Source organism: Salvelinus alpinus, chromosome 2 (genome assembly GCF_045679555.1).
Source record: "Salvelinus alpinus chromosome 2, SLU_Salpinus.1, whole genome shotgun sequence".
Lineage (NCBI taxonomy): Eukaryota > Metazoa > Chordata > Actinopteri > Salmoniformes > Salmonidae > Salvelinus > Salvelinus alpinus.
Window position 1 is genome coordinate 67,418,950 of NC_092087.1, and position 17,885 is coordinate 67,436,834.

Below are 17,885 nucleotides of genomic sequence, written 5' to 3' on the forward strand. Positions count from 1 at the left end.
CCAATCAAAGTTGCCCATCCTGCAGTGAAGTAGGTGGTGTGCTGTGATGAAAGTGACTGCATGGTTATGCTCGAAAGAACTCGAAGAAGAACGTTCGCGCAGTGCATTATGGTGTCTGTACCGGCGGTTTGCTTGATGTTTTCCCCTGGTTCGTCTAATGTTAGCGTGATGGTGGAAAGAAGAATCAAGAACTAATGTGTTTCTAACAACAGGTACCAGACATAGCGCACCTTCTTTTGGTTTGTCTACTCTTCAAAAAAGCTCAGCGATCATGTATTTGTGTGGACTGCTTCCGTCTCTGTTTGGCTGTCAAATGGCTAACATTTTGCTAGCTTTGATTATCAGTCTACGTGTAACCAGCTGGTCTCTTCAGGCTGCTGCAGTCGTGGGTAGCTACTCGAATATCAATGCTCGAAGAGTAAATTGTATATCGTCTGTAAATAGTAATTAGAAAAATGGTCAATGACAGTTAATGTTGCCGGATGACGGGGAAATGCGAATAAGGACGGCGGTGTTTCATAGTTAGTTACAGTAGCTAGGTTACTTAACTAACTAGAGTTATAGTTCTATCTTGTTCCCCACCTGAGATAGTTAACGTTAAGAAGCTGCAGTTGTCTAGCAGTGTGGTGAGGCAAACACCTCTCTACTATCTAGCTATTTAAAAAGTGAAACAAATAACGCTAACTAGATTGTCAGTTAAAACTGTCATCTGATCAGATACCCAGCTAGTTAAAAAAATGACCACATAATCATCATCCCTGGTGGTGTTGGAACATTATCTGAATCGCAGAGATAGCTGACTATATTTTCTTGACATTTTGCATTGTACAGTTTCGATCCATATAGCCCTCAGCTAGCCAATTTATTTTTGATTGTAGCTGTCAATGTAACCGTTAGTTAGCAAGCGACATGCATTAACATTTGACGTTGTTGATATAGGCAGCTACGATGTCGTTGCCCAATGACGTGTTCAGTGTGTGGTGATGCACGTGACGTTGGTGTAAATCAGTCATATGAAGAGTTAATATGTCTGCTATAAATCATTTATTTGCTTATTTCACCATGCATTCGATATTGTATGTTACTGAAACTGACAACAATACATATCCATATTGACAGGAGCTGATTGTAGCCTATAGGTACCCGCCCACCTTTCACCCTAATCTTTTCAACAGACTGATTAGACAACAGAGGATCTTGGCTCCTGTAAGCAGTTTATCATGGTCTCAGTTGCTTACACAACACTGTTTTCTAGTCTGATTATATTGGTTAACCTATAGGCCCTGTTCTAGGCACCCTCCACTTTAATCACCAATGGTGAATTACTTTGAATGTAATAATTCAGTTTAGGTAGACAGGGCTAGTTTTGCAGACAAAGCAATAACTGAATCAATACACAGAGGAAGTGAGTCAAAAGGCATCGCTTTTCTCACTGTTCGGATTATACCCTAACACCTGCTCAACTGCACCTCGGAGCCACAATTGTCTGAGCGACAATACATCTGCAGCATCTGCACTTTCACTTCTGCTTCACACTAGTGACTTGTGACAATAACCGAATGTCATTGCTGTGCACAGAAAAATGGGCTGACATTTGAATTGATTGACTATTGACACAAGTGTTCCACTGTATCCTTCCTCTCTCAACATTTAGTTTTCTATGGCCCTATTTTCAATGCCCTTGGACTAAGAGCTCTGAAGATGGTCCGGTTTAGGGTTTATATTTTGTTACCGCAAACATGAATGCTTAGGCTATGTCTTTGTTTTGTATTGATACTCTCTGACTCAGTGCTATGTTTGCTAACTCAGCTAGCCTCTGTGGAGAGGTGCACCGATGCCATGGCCTCCAGCCACAGCTCCTCCCCAGTGCCTCATCCCAGCAGTGGTGGCAGCGAGGGGATCTTCCGGAAGGACAGGGACCCTTCCTCACGACACTACAGGCCCGTCCACTCCCTGCCTGACGTCTGCCCCAAGGAGCCCACGGGTAAAGAACTAGCCTACATTTATGGTTGGCCAGCAGTCTTACAAGATGAATATCTATAAAGGTTCATCTTGTGTCACTGTTGATCAGCCATATGCTGACTGCAGTCCTATTTGTCTACCCCTCTCCCAAAGTGTGCACTTGTACACTTCCTCATGGATTTAAAATGAATGGATTGGTGTAAGAAGCTCCCTCCAGCCATTCTTGCACCAATCCAAAGCTTTTAAATGCATGAGCGGAAGTGAACGAGTGCACACTTCTTGGTGAAGGGTGGAAAAATTGGTACCCTCAAATGAGAGCGCAGCGCTGAGGATGGTGGGTCAGGGTATAGAATTGGAGCGCAATCATGGAATGCATCTCAAGATGCATTGAACGTTTTATTACTGCTGAAGGTTTCTACTGACTACATTTCCCACGTGCCCTTGCAGCCGAGGTAGCCCGGGGGCTGTGCGAGGGCCCGTCGGTGGTGGCCGACCAGCACAGGTGGACGGTGTACAACTCCAAGGTGAACCTCCCGGCCGCGCTGAACGACCCACGACTGGCCAAGAGGGAGTCTGACTTCTTCACCAAAACCTGGGGCCTGGACTTTGCCGAGACAGAAGTCATGCCCTCCTTCTACCTCCCCAACATCACAAAGGAACACTTTGGCCCCTACCTGCAGGAAACGGCTCAGGTAACGAATACACCCCGCTGCCCCTGTCATTTAGTGTGAATTATTCAGTAGATTGGACTGAAGTAGAGGCCACTGTCTGGCCTGGGTTGCGCTCATTAGGGCATGCAACAGAGAACATTTAAAAACATGTTGCAATGGAAAAGAAAAATGTGCATTTCTTATTGGGCAAGTCCAAATAGTCCCTTCCAGTTTGTCTGTTTGGTGCCTAATGAACACAGTCCAGTTGTCAAATCCTCTTTCTATTGTTTGGTTATTACCTTGGAACTGCCCTGTGCAATGTAATGAACATTGGATTTTAAGCTATTTCTAAGACTTTGTCCTCTTCCCTTTACTCATGGTCTATTAGGCCTAAACTAAATCATGTCTGTGTTTCTCTGTAGAGGGAGAAAATCCATGAGCGATGCAAGAGTATCTGTTCCAACAAGGATGAGCTGGATGCTGTCTCCAGCATCACAAACAACCACGGTATGCAATATTAAACAGCTCTGCACCTGGCGCCTACAGTATCTATTCTGGGCCTTTAACGGACAAATCCATCTTGTTATTAGTTTTGTCAAATATCACATTTCCTTTGTGTTTAAGTGAGTTGATTCAACTAATGTGCTTTTTCACTTTCTGTTCTTCGTAGACAAATCAAGAACAGAGTTGGAGCAGGTGCCCAAGGTAATTACTTCCTCTTGTTTTGTGTTGTAACCATGTGAGTTGTGGGATTTCTAAAGCCCTATTGAACTGTTTTGTCCCCTTGATTTGACTGTATGCTCTCATGATCCTCAAACGGTCATACCATTAACTTTCTTTTATAATATATTGTTTAATTGTATTAATATCTACCTAGACCAGCTAGAGCAGCACACATACTATTTGGTTATGGATTCCAAAATTAACATCTGGCTTAAACAGATCTTCATGAAGCCTGACTTTGCGCTAGACGACCCCACGACCTTTAACGCGGTCCTACCATGGTCCCACTTCAACAGCGCTGGCGGGAAGAGCAGCAGGGACATGGCATCGTCACGGTTACTACAGGAAAAGGTGAGCCGACGTAAAATTGTCGTGTCCTGCGTTGTTTCATTGCTTCACCGTCGTGTTTCCTGTTGTTGGCTTCTCCCTCTCTTTCTCAGCTGAGCCACTACCTCGACGTGGTGGAGGTGAGCATCGCGCGCCAGATCTCCCTGCGCTCCGAGGCTTTCTTCCACGCCATGTCCTCCCAGCACGAGCTCCAGGACCGCCTCACCGAAACCGCCCGCGCCGTGGCAGTCCTCCGTGGCCGCACGGCCGCCATCGAACGCATCATGTGCGAAGGCCCGCTGCGGGCACTGCGGCAGGCGCTCACGCGCTCCAACTGCGCGCGGCTGCACAACAAGCTGAAGCTGATGGCGGCGGTGCATCAGAGCCAGCCCACTGTGCAGCTGCTGCTCTCCACCTCGGAGTTCGTTGGGGCCCTGGAGCTCATCGCCACCACCAAGGAGGTGCTGCAGCTGGAGCTGCAGGGGATACACAGCTTCAGGTGGGGGGGGGGGGGGGGAGAGATGTTTGTGTTACGTACTCAGATCTATCTATGCACACGGTGGTGACACTTGTCTGATTTAAATGTGCTGACACTCATGAGACAACCGTACATCAAATGATAGTTAGCGTGGACTGCTGCGTACTATTTATTGTGAGTAAGCTTGAACCACAAATACAGCGTGGTGGCAGAACTGTATCACGCTGAAAGTTTAAACTACACACCACTTCTCGTCAGAATGCTTTTCAGAGTTTCGCGTCAATATAAGTCATTTTAAACACGAGTCCCAGGCCATAGTTAAACATAGTGAAATACTCTGTGTATTTTAGAGTGTGGCCTTGTGATGTGTCTGACGTCTCCTGCCCCCCCCCCCCCCCCCTGCAGACACCTGGGCTCGCAGCTGTGTGAGATGGAGAAGCTGATAGACAAGATGATGGTGGAGGACTTTAGCATGTACTCCAGGAGTGACCTCAGCAGGAGTCTGGAGGAAGACGGACAGGTCATGGAGAAGGTCTGTACCGTTGAGATAAAATATGAACAATGTTTATATTTAATTCTGTGGTCGTTTTATATTTAACTCATTCGTTCTCAAATGACTTACCTGGCTACATAAAGGTTTAAATGCACTAAATCCGCTGTCAGAAGACAAAAATAAGTTCTGGTTTGAAGGTTGAGGCTGAGTTCAACCGTAAATGTTGAGAATGTGACGGTGTAGTTGGAGCGCCATACTGAGGTTGTTTTTTGTCACAGTGGTCACAGATGCAACACAAACGTTCAGTCTCAATAAAGGTGGGTATGACTCTTCCGTTTGCTACTTGGAATCAAGTGAATGCAAATGGCACGTTTGGGGCAATCTCGAGATTGATCAGAGGAAACATCAGTGTGTTGATATCTTCAATCATCAACCCTAATTTACATTTCAGTAGCTCAATTGCCAATTGCCTTTTGTTATGTGTATGGAACTTTGAATGACTCTGAAGGAGATTTTAATTATCTGCATTACGTGGAAATCATTGTGTTAATTGGTTTGAAATATGAATCTCTTTGTTTATTGTAATTTAAATGATGAATTGGTGTCATATCATAATTGATCTCTTGAAGTAAAGAATTACTCTGATTGGCGTTATTGGGTTTTATAGTATTGCTCACTCTCTGTCTCTCTCTCTGTGTGTGTGTGTGGGGGGGAGACAGGACAGGCTGGAGTCTCTGGTGTTTGGCTTGCTGAGGCAGCGGAAGCTGGATTTTCTGGACATCTACAGTGACGAGATGATCCTAGCAGCCAAAAGCATCGTCACACAGGTAAAAGACCAGACAAAAAGTATCAGAGCAGACTATATTCATGATCATAAAGATTTATGGTGAAATTAGGAAAAGGGCTTTGCCATATTAAGAGTATTTCCCAAAACCTCTCCTCCAGCACCCCCTCCCAGTTCCACTTTGTTGGTCTATTCCTGAGCTAGCACACCTGTATCAAACGAGAAATGCATTTTGAATGAGTAAAACCGATATGGAAAGTAACACTCTTATCCCGCAGTCTGTTGTCGACTCGGTGTCGCAGGTTGAAGAAATTGACACTGACATCGTCACGAAGTGAGTAGTACAGCTAGCTATACATTGCATGCGTTTTGTATATGCTTGAGCACATTGAGCTAAAGGTAATATCTCCCGAATGCACTGGAGGTGTGGTCAAAATATGGCCTGGTGTTCTGAGAATCCTTCCTCAACAAAGGAAAGGAAGCTAACCCAGTTGTTTGGTTGTCTTAACAACAACAATGAGTTAAACTGCGTTAATCTGACATCCTGCTATTGAAAGCGGTGCTTGGAGTATGACACGAGGGCTGTGAAAACAATGTGTGTGTGGAAATCTAATTGAGGGCGTAACGTTAGATTGTCAGATAGAAACGTATTGTTTAGGACAGGGCTCTTCAACGGGCGGCCCGCTGACCAAATTCTGCCTTCAGATCATTTTGATTTGGCCCCCCACGTTTTTATTTTTTGTTGCATAAATAGAGACATACAGTGCCTTCGGAAAGTATTCAGAACCCTTGACTTATTCCACATTTTGTTACGTTACAGCCTTATTCTAAAATGGATTAAATAAATACAAATCCTCCGCAATCTACACACAATACCCCATAATGACAAAGCAAAAACAGGTTTTTCAAAAAAAAATTAAAAACATACCTTATTTACATAAGTTATCAGACACTTTGTTATGAGACTCAATTGTGCTCAGGTGTTCTTGTTTCCATTGATCATCCTTGAGATGTTTCTACAACTTGATTGGAGTCCACCTATGGTAAATTCAATTGATTGGACATGATTTGGAAAGGTAGACACCTGTCTATATAAAGGTTCCATATTTGACAGTGCATGTCAGAGCACAAACCAAGCCATGAGGTCGAAGGAATTGTCTGTAGAGCTCTGAGACAGGATTGTGTCGAGTCACAGATCTGGGGAAGGGTACCAAAAAGATTCTGCAGCATTGAAGGTCTCCAAGAACACAGTGACCTCCATCATTCTTAAATGGAAGAAGTTTGGAACCACCAAGACTCTTCCTAGAGCTGGCCACCCGGCCGAACTGAGCAATCGGGGGAGACGGGTCACGGTCAAGGAGGTGACAAAGAAACCGATGGTCACTCTGACAGAGCTCCAGAGTTCCTCTGTGGAGATGGGAGGACCTTCCAGAAGGACAACCATCTTGCAGCCCTCCACCAATCAGGCCTTTATGGTAGAGTGGCCAGACGGAAGCCACTCCTCAGTAAAAGGCACATCACAGCCTGCTTGGAGTTTGCCAAAGGGCACCTAAAGACTCTCAGACCATGAGAAACAAGATTGTCTGGTCCGATGAAACCAAGATTCAACCTTGTGACCTGAATGCCAAGCATTACGTCTGGAGGAAACCTGGCACCATCCCTACGGTGAAGCATGGTGGTGGTAGCATCATGCTTTGGGAGACTAGGAGACTAGTCAGTTCCAAGGGAAAGATGAAAGGATCAAAGTACAGAGATCCTTGATGGAAAACCGGCTTCGTGAGTCTCAATGTCCTTGAGTGGCCGAGCCTGAGCCAGTAACCGATCAAACATCTCTGGAGAGACCTGAAAATAGCTGTGCAGCAACGCTCCCTGTCCAACCTGACAGAGCTTGAGAGGATCTGCAGAGAAGAATGGGAGAAACTCCCCAAATACAGGTGTGCCAAGCGGTGCCAAAGGTGCTTCAACAAAGTACTTAGTAAAGTGTCTGAATAATTATGTAAATGTATTTTATGTTAATTTTTAATACATTTGCAAAAATGTCTAAACTAGTTTTTGCTTTGTCATTATGGGGTATTGTGTGGAGATTGATGAGGAAAAACAACAGAAAGGTAAGACGTGCTTTTAATTCTGTTGCTGCTCTGCACACACAAGCTTGCTAGCTAGCTCTAGTCCAACGTTAAGCCAACTGTCGGAAGTTCAGACATTTAAAGTTCCTCCATAGAAGCCGCTCCTCCATAGGTATAATTCTGTGGGCCTAATTCTTCTGTAATTAGAAATATGTCCCTAATTTCTTAATCACGCTTCGAACGTCAGTAGGCTACAGTAACATGTGCTTCAGAGGTGGGAGGGGTATGTAGCCTACACACACACTGGCAAATATTTTCAGCTGGCAGGCTGACCCTGGAATACGTTTCTTATTGACAGTGAGGGCTTTGCATAGGCGCTTTGTTGGACTAAGAATGGGGTACTTTTAAAAAAAAATATTAAAATATTTTTAGTTTGGTGAAAAATATTTGAATTGTTGACATCACTATTAGGCAACAAATTGGTTAAATCACATTTCATGACCCATGTGGTCAATTCATCAATATTCAGACAAAGTTGTGTATAAAATAATGCCTATAATAATACAAAAAACTGCACCGTCTTATCTCAATATAGTCTGAACATGGTGAAAAAACCTGGCTCATTTAGAAATGTAAGAGAACCATTTTGAGGGACATGGCACTATATACCACCTGAACGCATTCATTTGAATGTAATTGAGTATTTATGTTTGGACATACAAAATTACCATAATTTGACATCAGTCCTTATTTAACAATGCTTACCTACCTATGAAAGCCATTGAAGCAGACCTAAAGTAAAAAAATATATATATTGTTCACATGAGTAAAAATGCTATGCATTGCTGGTGTGACCCTCCTGGTAGAGCTCTGTTATTTCCAAAATAAACATTAAGCTGGCAAAGAAAAGCAAAAAATTATTGCAATTTCTTATTTGAGTTGTTAGTAATAGGAATTGAAGGTGACATTATTTAAAAAACAGAGTTAAAGGGTTCTTTCTGTTGCAAAACATTTTGATACGGTTTGCACTAATGAATACAACCCTGCTTTCTGGTTGGTCAGGCTGGCAGACCAGATGCGTCTGATGACCTTCCCCCAGTGGTTTGAGCTGCTGAAGTCCGTCTTTGAGAACTTCGTTCTCTTCCTGAAGAGGATCAAGGTGAGGATCATACTTTATTAAAACACAATCCCGGTCAGATAGATTTAATCAAAATGGTATTTATGGAATTGTCTTCTTGCTGAATAGAAGACTTGAAGAAAGTTTGAGGTAAAAAAAGAAAAGAAAGGTAGTTAGATGCCTTGCTATGTAAATTGGCATCGAAGAATAGAATAACACTTCAGCATGGGTTATTTTGGCAGTGTCTACACATCTATCTTTGGCGTTTTGTTGGTGTACAAACCAGCTGTTTTAAAGTACATTATTTTACTGGCCCATTGTAGTACATGATTAATTCCTTTTGTGTAGGACTCTGATGATCTGTGCCTTTCATTTATCTTGTGTAGTTAGCGGGGTTGGTGTCAATTCCATTTCAATTCAAGAAGCTTTTCAGTAAGGAAAATGTCTAATTGAAATTTGTTTACTTTCTGAATTGACTGGAATTTAAATGGAAGGTACCACAACCCTGGTAGTTAGTTCCTCTGCCCTATAAGTTTGTCCTTATGCTGTGCCCCACAGGCGACGCTGAGTGTGGTGAGGAATGTCGTGCTGGAGGCGCTGGACAGCAACCAGAAGAGCCGTCTGCTGGAGCGGGCTGCAGCGGGGGGCCTGACTGAGGCCCCAGGAACTCCTCTCAACCAGGAGGATGCAGAACTGGCCTACCTCACTCATGAGGGCCTGTTCATCAGCGACGCTCTCAATGATGCTCAGCTGCACCTGGGGGCAAGCACAGGCCAGGAGCAGAGCTCCACCGTGGGGCCCAGGCAGGCCCTGTCACGTATGGATGGTTGTGGTAGTGACTCCGCCTCAGGGACCACCGAGTCGTCCTCCAGCAGGGAACACGCTTTCCAGCCAGGAGGGGCCGCCATCTCGTGAGTCACTCACCACCTTCACCAACCACAAACACACGGTTAACACTACTGAGTCAGGTTAACACTACTGAGTCAGGTTAACACTACTGAGTCAGGATATGCTGTGCTGGCCTGGTTATTATTCCACCAAAGTAAAGTTTGGGTTGGCAAGGTAGTGTGAAAAAGATTCAATACATGCTGCACATCTGTATACACTCAGGAAATCAAAGTAACTGTCCAGTGTTTCCAGATTTCTATCAAATATGATCTATAATTAATTACAATATACGTGAAATAGTTTTCCTTCCAAAATGTTTTATGCTAAAATGCAGCTTTTCAGTGTTTGAATGGTGTGAGCGTACCCCAACAAAAGAATACAGGGTTATTCTGGATCAAAAAAGGGGCTTAGGTGGTGGGCGTGGCAGGGGGGCGCAGTCGGTCCGTTAGCGAGAACATTTTAGAGGCCCCCATTTTGGTGGTGTAGAAACATATTTTTGAAGTTAAGCCAATTACCTGCAATTCTACATGTTCTCTAAGCTCCATGGGAGAATATTTTTGCCGTTTTAAAGTTCATTTCCTGCAATTCTATAAATTTTTCTGTGGTTAACCCTAGAGTCGATGTCCGCTACCCTCTGGAAATCAAGTTGGCATAATAATAAAAAAATCCTAATAAAAAAAAAAAAAAAGCTAGATACATCCACCGCATCCTCTGTCGGCCGTCTGCGGTGGAAGGTGGCCGAGCTACAGCAGTGTTTGTTAGACCAGGAGACATCCCGAAAATCAGTCCTCTCACAGAAACGACTATTATGACCCCTCTATATAGAGACTCACAAACTCCGCTTTGCTCTATGACCCCCACAAGCGTCCCGGGACTGGTCTGAAGTCAGTACTGCCGATCTGCCACCTTCCGTCTGTAGCATCCGAACAGTTTGGGCAACAACATTAATGTAACTCCTCTGTGGAAAGGTGGGTCTCTCTAGGACGCCTGAAAGGTAGCCCAGTACCAGTTCAAACAAATGATGTATATTAGGTACAGCACCCTGTTCACAAAAATGGATCGCTCCTACAGACAGTGAGTCATGTACAGACAGTGAGTCATGTGGCCGTTGCTTGCTATATTAAGCAAATTACTTTTTTATACTTTATTTCGTATCGTCTACCGAGTGTCCCTTCCTAAGTGCCATCTGTATTCTGTACAATAGAATCACAAAAAAAAAGTGTAATTCTAGTAATTGTATTTCTATGCTGTCTGTCCGGCTGCAGGTCCAGTGAGGACATGATGCCCAGTGACCTGGAGCTGGGCCGCGTGGCCAATAACATCCAGGAGCTGCTCTACACCGCCTCAGACGTCAGCCACGACCGCTGTGTCAAAGTCCTCATGGCTAGAGCCAAGGTAGCTAGCTCGTTTAACGCATGACATGACAGGATAAACAACGCGCAGCATGACCAATGCACTCTCAGCTGGCTTATGTGTGACTTTCCGTTGATGTTCTGAAGTGACAAAGTAAAATGGGAATAACTCCGTCCCTGCTAGTAGTATTTCATGTTTGTAACCTTGAAAAAAATCCCCTTCTCTCTCCGTCAGGATGGCTCCCTGGAGCGTCTGAGCTCGGCAGAGTTTGTGTTTCTGTCCCAGGCGGTGGAAGGCTTTGTGAGGGACACAGAGAAGCTGTGCTGCAGGCGCAGTGTGTCCCTAAGGGGGGCGCTACAGAGCCAGGCCAACCGCTTTGTCCACCGCTTCCACGAGGAGCGTAAGACCAAGCTCAGGTATTAGACTGGAGAGTACAGACACACACACTTCTAAATAGGGAATAGAGGTGCAATACTTCAGGAACTTAAACGGTCTATCCTAACTGTGCGTGTGGGTTTTCTCCAGTCTGCTGCTGGACAATGAGCGGTGGAAGCAGGCAGAGGTTCCTGCAGAATTCCAGGACCTGGTTAACTCCATAGCAGATGGCAGGATCACACTACCCGAACGCAAACCCCAAGGTAACATACCATTTGAGCACAAAATGAACACCTTCCACCTGCGGGTAGATTTAGATATTGGCAGGTTGGAATGTCTATTTCACCAGGCAGGTGGTCAATTTGCAGGACTCTACAGTGCGAGTATTACATTCGCAAATAAAAATAGTCAAAAGTCAAGTATGAGCACAGTTAGGGTTAGATAAATGCTGCAGTAGCTGTTTTCAAAGTGTTTCTGCTGTTCTGTTTCCTAGCTGCTAATCGCTCAAATAGGAATCCTATGTCCCACCTCGCAGCAACACAGCCTGGCCAGGGGAGCTATGCACACTGAGTGAAGTGCTGATAGATTCATTTTGGATGCGTTGCACACAGGCTTAAAAGTTGGTCCAATTTACTCAGTCTGCAATGTAAAACTTTGTCATGTTTTTTGGTTATTTTCATTGCGAGGTTGTTTTTCAATGTTAGTTTGAGTCTGTTGCTTCAACTGATAGCAAAGAGACAGATCCCAAATCTCAGAGACACCTGAGACCACTCGAGTGGCTCAGTTACCACGGTAACCTCCCACCCTTAAAGGGGCAGCTGAACATTTTGTCTGGTATTTTGGTTAAGACTCAGGTCACAAAAATTAAATGAAATTCAGCATTATACCACATTACTTCTTACTAATTTGTCTTTTTTAGAAACATTACAAAGCATGGTCATCTGTTTTTTGGTGTTTATGTAATTATGACAAAAATATTTTGGCTGGTAAAAGACCTGAGTGGCTGGTAGACTAAAGTGAAGCTCTGCACGACTGTCAGTCCAGGTTCCCGATGGTCTGTCCCCAGACTGACTGAGTTTATTTCCTGTCTTCTCAATACCAGGCACAGAAGAAAGGAAACCAAGTGATTATTTGCACATTGATGGCCAGAAATATGCTGTTGTTGGGTAGGAAACTACAATAAATGCTCATTTCCACTCCCACATTCAAAACGTAAGGCTTGTAGGACAAATGATAAGACCCTTATTGACTGGTGACCTGTGTCCTCCTCATCAGCACGGCGTTACTACTGATCCGTGTCTTCCTGGAGTACTGTCAGTGTGTCAACGACATCCCGTCCATCTCCACGGACATGCTCACCCGCCTCTCAGACCTACTCAAGGTAACGACACGCCACCCCCCCCCCCCCCGTGTGGCAACAGTCTAGAATGGTGGGCTGAGTGTTGGCTACATTTACCTGGCAAGCATCCCACTAACAAACTGCCATTGTGTTGTATTGACTGGTCCCTGACCCCCCCCCCCCCCCCCCCCCTCCTTTGACAGCACTTCAACTCGCGGAGCTGCCAGCTGGTCCTGGGGGCAGGAGCACTTCAAGTGGTGGGACTCAAGACCATCACCACTAAAAACCTGGGTATGTACCAGGGCATGTGAGAGGAGCGTCTTGCCCAATTTGACTAGAGAGCGGAGTGCGATTCCCGCCGCTCCAGTAGCGCTCCGTTCACAATCTCAGAGCATGCATCTGTAGTCTACTTGTGTGCTGCCATTTACAGCCCCTTGCTTTAGCTACTGTCATGGAGTTCGTTAAATATTTTCATAAAGAAACTGATAAAACACACAGCTGCTAAATCAAGGTGACGAGCAAGAGGGGGAGTGTGTAGTGTCCACAACCTGAAGAATCATTGTGGAATCTGAAGAGACACACATCCCAAACGCATGATGGTGTACTTATTACATGCACATGTTAAAAGAAAGGAACGAGGTGGGTAGATGACTACAGTGCATTCGGAAAGTATTCGGACCCCTTGACTTTTTCCAAATTTTCTTACGTTACAGCCTTCAACTAAAATGGATTCAATGATTTGTTTTCCTCACAAGACAGATTTTGACATTTTTGCAAATGCATTACAAATTTATTATTATTTACATAAGTATTCAGACCCTTAGCTTTGAGACTAGAAATTGAGCTCAGGTGCATCCTGTTTCCAATTATCATCCTTGAGATGTTTCTACAACTTGATTGGACATGATTTGGGAAGGCACACACCTGTCTATACAAGGTCCCACAGTGCATCTCAGAGCAAAAACCAAGCTCTGAGGTCGAAAGAATTGTCCGTAGAGCGCTGAGACAGGATTGTGTCGAGGCACAGATCTGTGGAAAGGTACCAAGTCTCGATGTCCTTGAGTGGCCCAGCCAGAGCCCGGACTTGAACCTGATCGAAAATACCTGTGCAGCGACGCTCCCCATCCAACCTGACAGAGCATGAGAGGATCTGCAGAGAAGAATGGGAGAAACTCCCAAATACAGGTGTCCCAAGCTTGTAGCGTCATAGAAGACTCCAGGCTCTAATTGCTGCCAAAGGTGCTTCAACAGAGTAAAGGGTCTGAATACTGTAAATGTGATAAGTTATTTTTATTTTTAATAAATTTGCTAAAATATCTAAACCTGTTTTTGCTTTGCCATTATGGGGTATTGTGTGTAGATTGAGGGAGGGGAAAAAAACAATTCAATCAATTTTAGAAAAAGGCTGTAAAGTACCAAAATGTGGAAAAAGTCAAGGGGTTCTGAATGCTTTCCCGAATGCACTGCAAGTGTGTCCATTGTAGCAAAGTGTTTCTAAACTAAAAATCAGGTCTCTTAAAAGTTGAATTCATTTTTGTTCTGTTATCTATACAATAGGCCGTAATTGGTTTTGGCCTAATAGGCCTGTCATATTCCCATGTTCAAGAAGCTTTCTGTTCGGATAGGGTTATTTTGCCTATTAACCTTGAGGCCTGCTTATAGAAGAAAATAAACTGCATCTCTGCCCAGCCTAGTAATAGTGGCCAAAAGGGTGTTTAGCATCCCCAGTGGCTCTGCAAGAGAATGTCTGCTACTGGCTGACAGGCTTCTTCACGTGAGCCTGAAGCCACAGATTGGCCAAACTCCTGTTTCAAAAAATGTATTCAAAGGCACTGTCATTTTTCATTTACTTCGAATTAAATAACAATTAAGTCACCGCCTATATGTGCAACTTATAGACTATAATTTAATACAACAAAATGTTTAGATGCTGAGCGCTTTGTCCCTACCAGCCAATTGTGTCGCACTCGCAAATGCTTCAAAGTATTTCTTTGTAGGCTATAGCCTTGAAATAATATAACACATTTTCACACCCTGTCTGGCTCCTGGGCTATTTAGTGTTAATATACTGTTTAATGTAGCCTATTTGAAATGATATGCGCTTCTTATATTCACCTTTTCAAGTTTTCAAATACTTTTCAATGAAATCATATGGCTTAGTTTCAATACTTCAATCCAAATGAGGTAGTCCAGGTAGTCACAAAAATAGATGGGTGTTGGTTAAATAGTGATTTTAATGAATGGAGTGAATTAGGAACGTCAGTTTAACCTGTGGGCGCAGAGCGGTTGGAAAGGACTTGGCGCGCCGGAGCAGGGAGCAAGCTCTGGGATTTCCAACTGCTCAACTCCGCTCACATACTCTGCTATGTACTACTTGGGCGTGTCCAATAAGACAAGCGCAATTCCATTTCAAAACATTTTAAATTGTCTATGGTGTTTGCCCTACTGAACACAACCCACTGCTTTGCTATGAACCGTAGGCTTTGCCTCACTACAGGGTTACCTCCACATTTAGTGTGTGTGTGTGTCTTTCCCCAGCCCTGGCCTCTCGCTGTCTTCAGCTGGTGGTTCACTACATTCCCATCATCAGGGCCCACTTTGAGACCAAGCTGACACCCAAGCAGTACAGTGTCCTCAGGCACTTTGACCACATCACTAAGGTGAGCACAGACATCCACAGACCTCCATGCACGAGGACCGTGTTCTAGTTCGGAGATTCACTTGTAAGCCGTGAGTGACACGATGTGCAAGCCTTGAGTTTTAAGACACATTTTTTTTTCACCCTCCTGTTTTTGGCCAGGACTACAACGATCACATAGCGGAGATCTCCGCTAAACTGATGACGATCATGGACAGCTTGTTTGAGAAGGTGCTGTCTAAGGTGAGTTCTACAGGTCCAAACCGCTCTCAAACTCTCCCCGTCTAACCTGCAATACCACTTTATAAAGATCGCTGTAGCCAGTGTCAATCAGTGTATCAACATATGTGAATATCTACTTCGTCTCCTGCCAGTATGAAGTTAAGGCCCCCATGCCTTCGGCCTGCTTTCGCAACGTGTGTAAACAAATGGGCAAAATGCACGAAGCCCTTTACGAGCTCCTACCTGAGGAACAGGCACAGGTAACATATGGCAATAATACCACAGAGATCTTATTCAAAATTGTCATTCTGAATAATACAATGTACTACGTAACTACGGTACCTTCTACCGCTATTCTCATGTGCTTTAATAACATACTGGGCACGTTCCAGGTTGTCTTCATTGCAGTCGCAACTGACTAGACATGTTGAGGGTAACACTGTCTGAATATTTATTTTTTCTCCCCGGGCCTTAGGTGTTGTTCCTGAGGATCAATGCAAGCTTTAAAATGCACCTTAAAAGGCAGCTGGCCCGTCTCGGGGTGCACCACGACGGTGGACCTCAACATGGGTGGGTGTTTCTCAAGTCTGATTATGTGGTGGCTGAGAGCAACATTTCTGTAATATTGCCAAAAAATGTGTCCTACAGTTATATTATCTCTGCTTGGTGATTTTGATTGACCATACCAAACATAGTAATAAACATGACAGATGAAACTCTACTCCTGGACTAAAAATAATGCTCAATGGAGAATCTCTAATGAAAGTGATTTTGGTCCAGAACTAAGCTTAATGTGTCTGATAAAACAGCTTCTTGTCACTAAAGGACAATGTATCTTACAATTGCAATGGACTTGTTGAATGATGACTTGAAAGCACTTCTCTGACTCTCTCACCCCACTTCAGGCTGGTGACAGTGGATGTGGCATTTTACACTGAGAACGTTCAATCACTGAGGGCACTTGAAAAGCTGGACTTGAACATGGCTGAGATCTGGGAGCAGAAGAGGTGATGATGGGGGGAGTAGTCATCCTACCTACAGTGTGACACCATGTTAACTCACCCTGGAGGGAAGGGAGAAACTAACTCTAATCAGGTACTTGTTGTAAAGAGACTGTACCTGCTTCACCTTCTAGCAGCCAGCCTGCCCAGGGGACCATGGATCTCACTGAAGCCACCTGAAGAGGGCACTGTCTGGGTACAGAAAGAGAGCTGAAGTCTGGTAGTGGTGGTGCTTCAAGGGCGAAACTGCCCCAGGAAGCAACGCTGTGGGACCAAACCCTGAAGCGGCCATGATGTAGGACAGGCTAACGTAACATGGCACCCTATTCACTATTTAGTGTACCACCGCATTATATATAGGGTGCCATTTTGGACACCGACATGGGCTTTCTTGTAAAGAGCAGCTCTGTGGGGCTACGCTGAGATACGAGAGACTTTTAGGACACAACTAACTGCTGCCTGTCACATCACACTGTGTTTAATTCAATTATAGACTTTGATGATTGGCCTGAAATGTCGACATGGTTCAGAACATGTCATTCAATTTTTTTTTTTCAGGTTGAAAGCATATTGTTTTTCTCACGTCCGTCAACGAATAACAAGGCCACTCTGACGGATTCAGACCCGTGTTTAAGCTAAATGGTCTTGTAAGTTGACCACTGGTCTTTCATTGACGTCTAACAATTTGCACTGAATACAGCGTTCCCTTCCGCGGTCCCATATTTAACCTTTTACTGTGCAATTTCTCTCCAATAATAATGCCACTGAGCATTGCTAGTCAATCTGGTTAGTTAAATTGCTTGTCAGACATTATGCACAATTGTTCCCCTCTCTGTAATGACCAAGCTAAGTCATTCTATAGAAAGCATTATCTTCCAACCAGGCTACATCAAATGGGCAGTAAACTCCACTGCATCAGTTCTATCCAGCGCTCTCACCTGTTGTATTGCATGAACCAACATTAGCCTCTGATTGGTTTGTCTGTAGTCGAGCTCTAACCAAAATAGTCTTATTACCCAGTTCTATTAACTGCCTGTCTGCACTGTGTGAACGTTACACCTCATCCAATGGTATATAAAAAGCGGTCTACTTCAAAAGTGCCTACTTTTGATAACTGACAGACAATAGTAAACTGTTTGAGTGCCTGTTGGACCCTCATTGCTGCTATGGGTAAGGAAGTGTGGCAAACTGAGAATCTGACCGCATGCCTGAGCGTTTTGTCTTGAACCCCAGGAAACTGAATAAAACTTGGGACAATATGGAAGCATTTCCACTTTGGCCTTATTTGTCTGTGAGGAAGCCGCTAGACTTGACGCATCCATTACGAGAGAACCATTAGACCAGGGCTCTCCAACCCTGTTGCTGGAGAGCTACCCACCTGTAGGTTTTTGCTCCAACCCCAGTTGTAATTAACCCAAGTTATTTATCAACTAGATAATTATTAGAAACGGGTGCACTAGTTTAGGGTT

General features: G+C 44.3%; 1 protein-coding gene across 2 annotated transcripts; it reads left to right on the forward strand.

The window, feature by feature from the left end:
- The first annotated feature begins 60 nt into the window (after positions 1-60).
- LOC139567498 (vacuolar protein sorting-associated protein 54-like) lies at positions 61-17,675 on the forward strand. 2 transcript variants are annotated; one of them, XM_071388815.1, is made up of 24 exons: positions 61-212; positions 1,810-1,984; positions 2,410-2,654; positions 3,035-3,119; positions 3,283-3,317; positions 3,555-3,686; positions 3,776-4,161; positions 4,546-4,672; positions 4,912-4,950; positions 5,353-5,460; positions 5,696-5,751; positions 8,546-8,642; positions 9,159-9,511; positions 10,754-10,883; positions 11,076-11,257; positions 11,367-11,479; positions 12,319-12,382; positions 12,492-12,597; positions 12,759-12,846; positions 15,094-15,215; positions 15,356-15,436; positions 15,568-15,675; positions 15,891-15,985; positions 16,321-17,675. In XM_071388815.1, the coding sequence occupies exons 2-24, from the start codon at positions 1,840-1,842 to the stop codon at positions 16,424-16,426; spliced, it is 3,003 nt and encodes a 1,000-aa protein (XP_071244916.1). In that variant the 5' UTR covers positions 61-212; positions 1,810-1,839; the 3' UTR covers positions 16,427-17,675. The 2 variants fall into 2 exon arrangements, with proteins under 2 accessions (XP_071244916.1, XP_071244917.1); XM_071388816.1 differs by lacking the exon at positions 4,912-4,950.
- Positions 17,676-17,885: the final 210 nt, after the last annotated feature.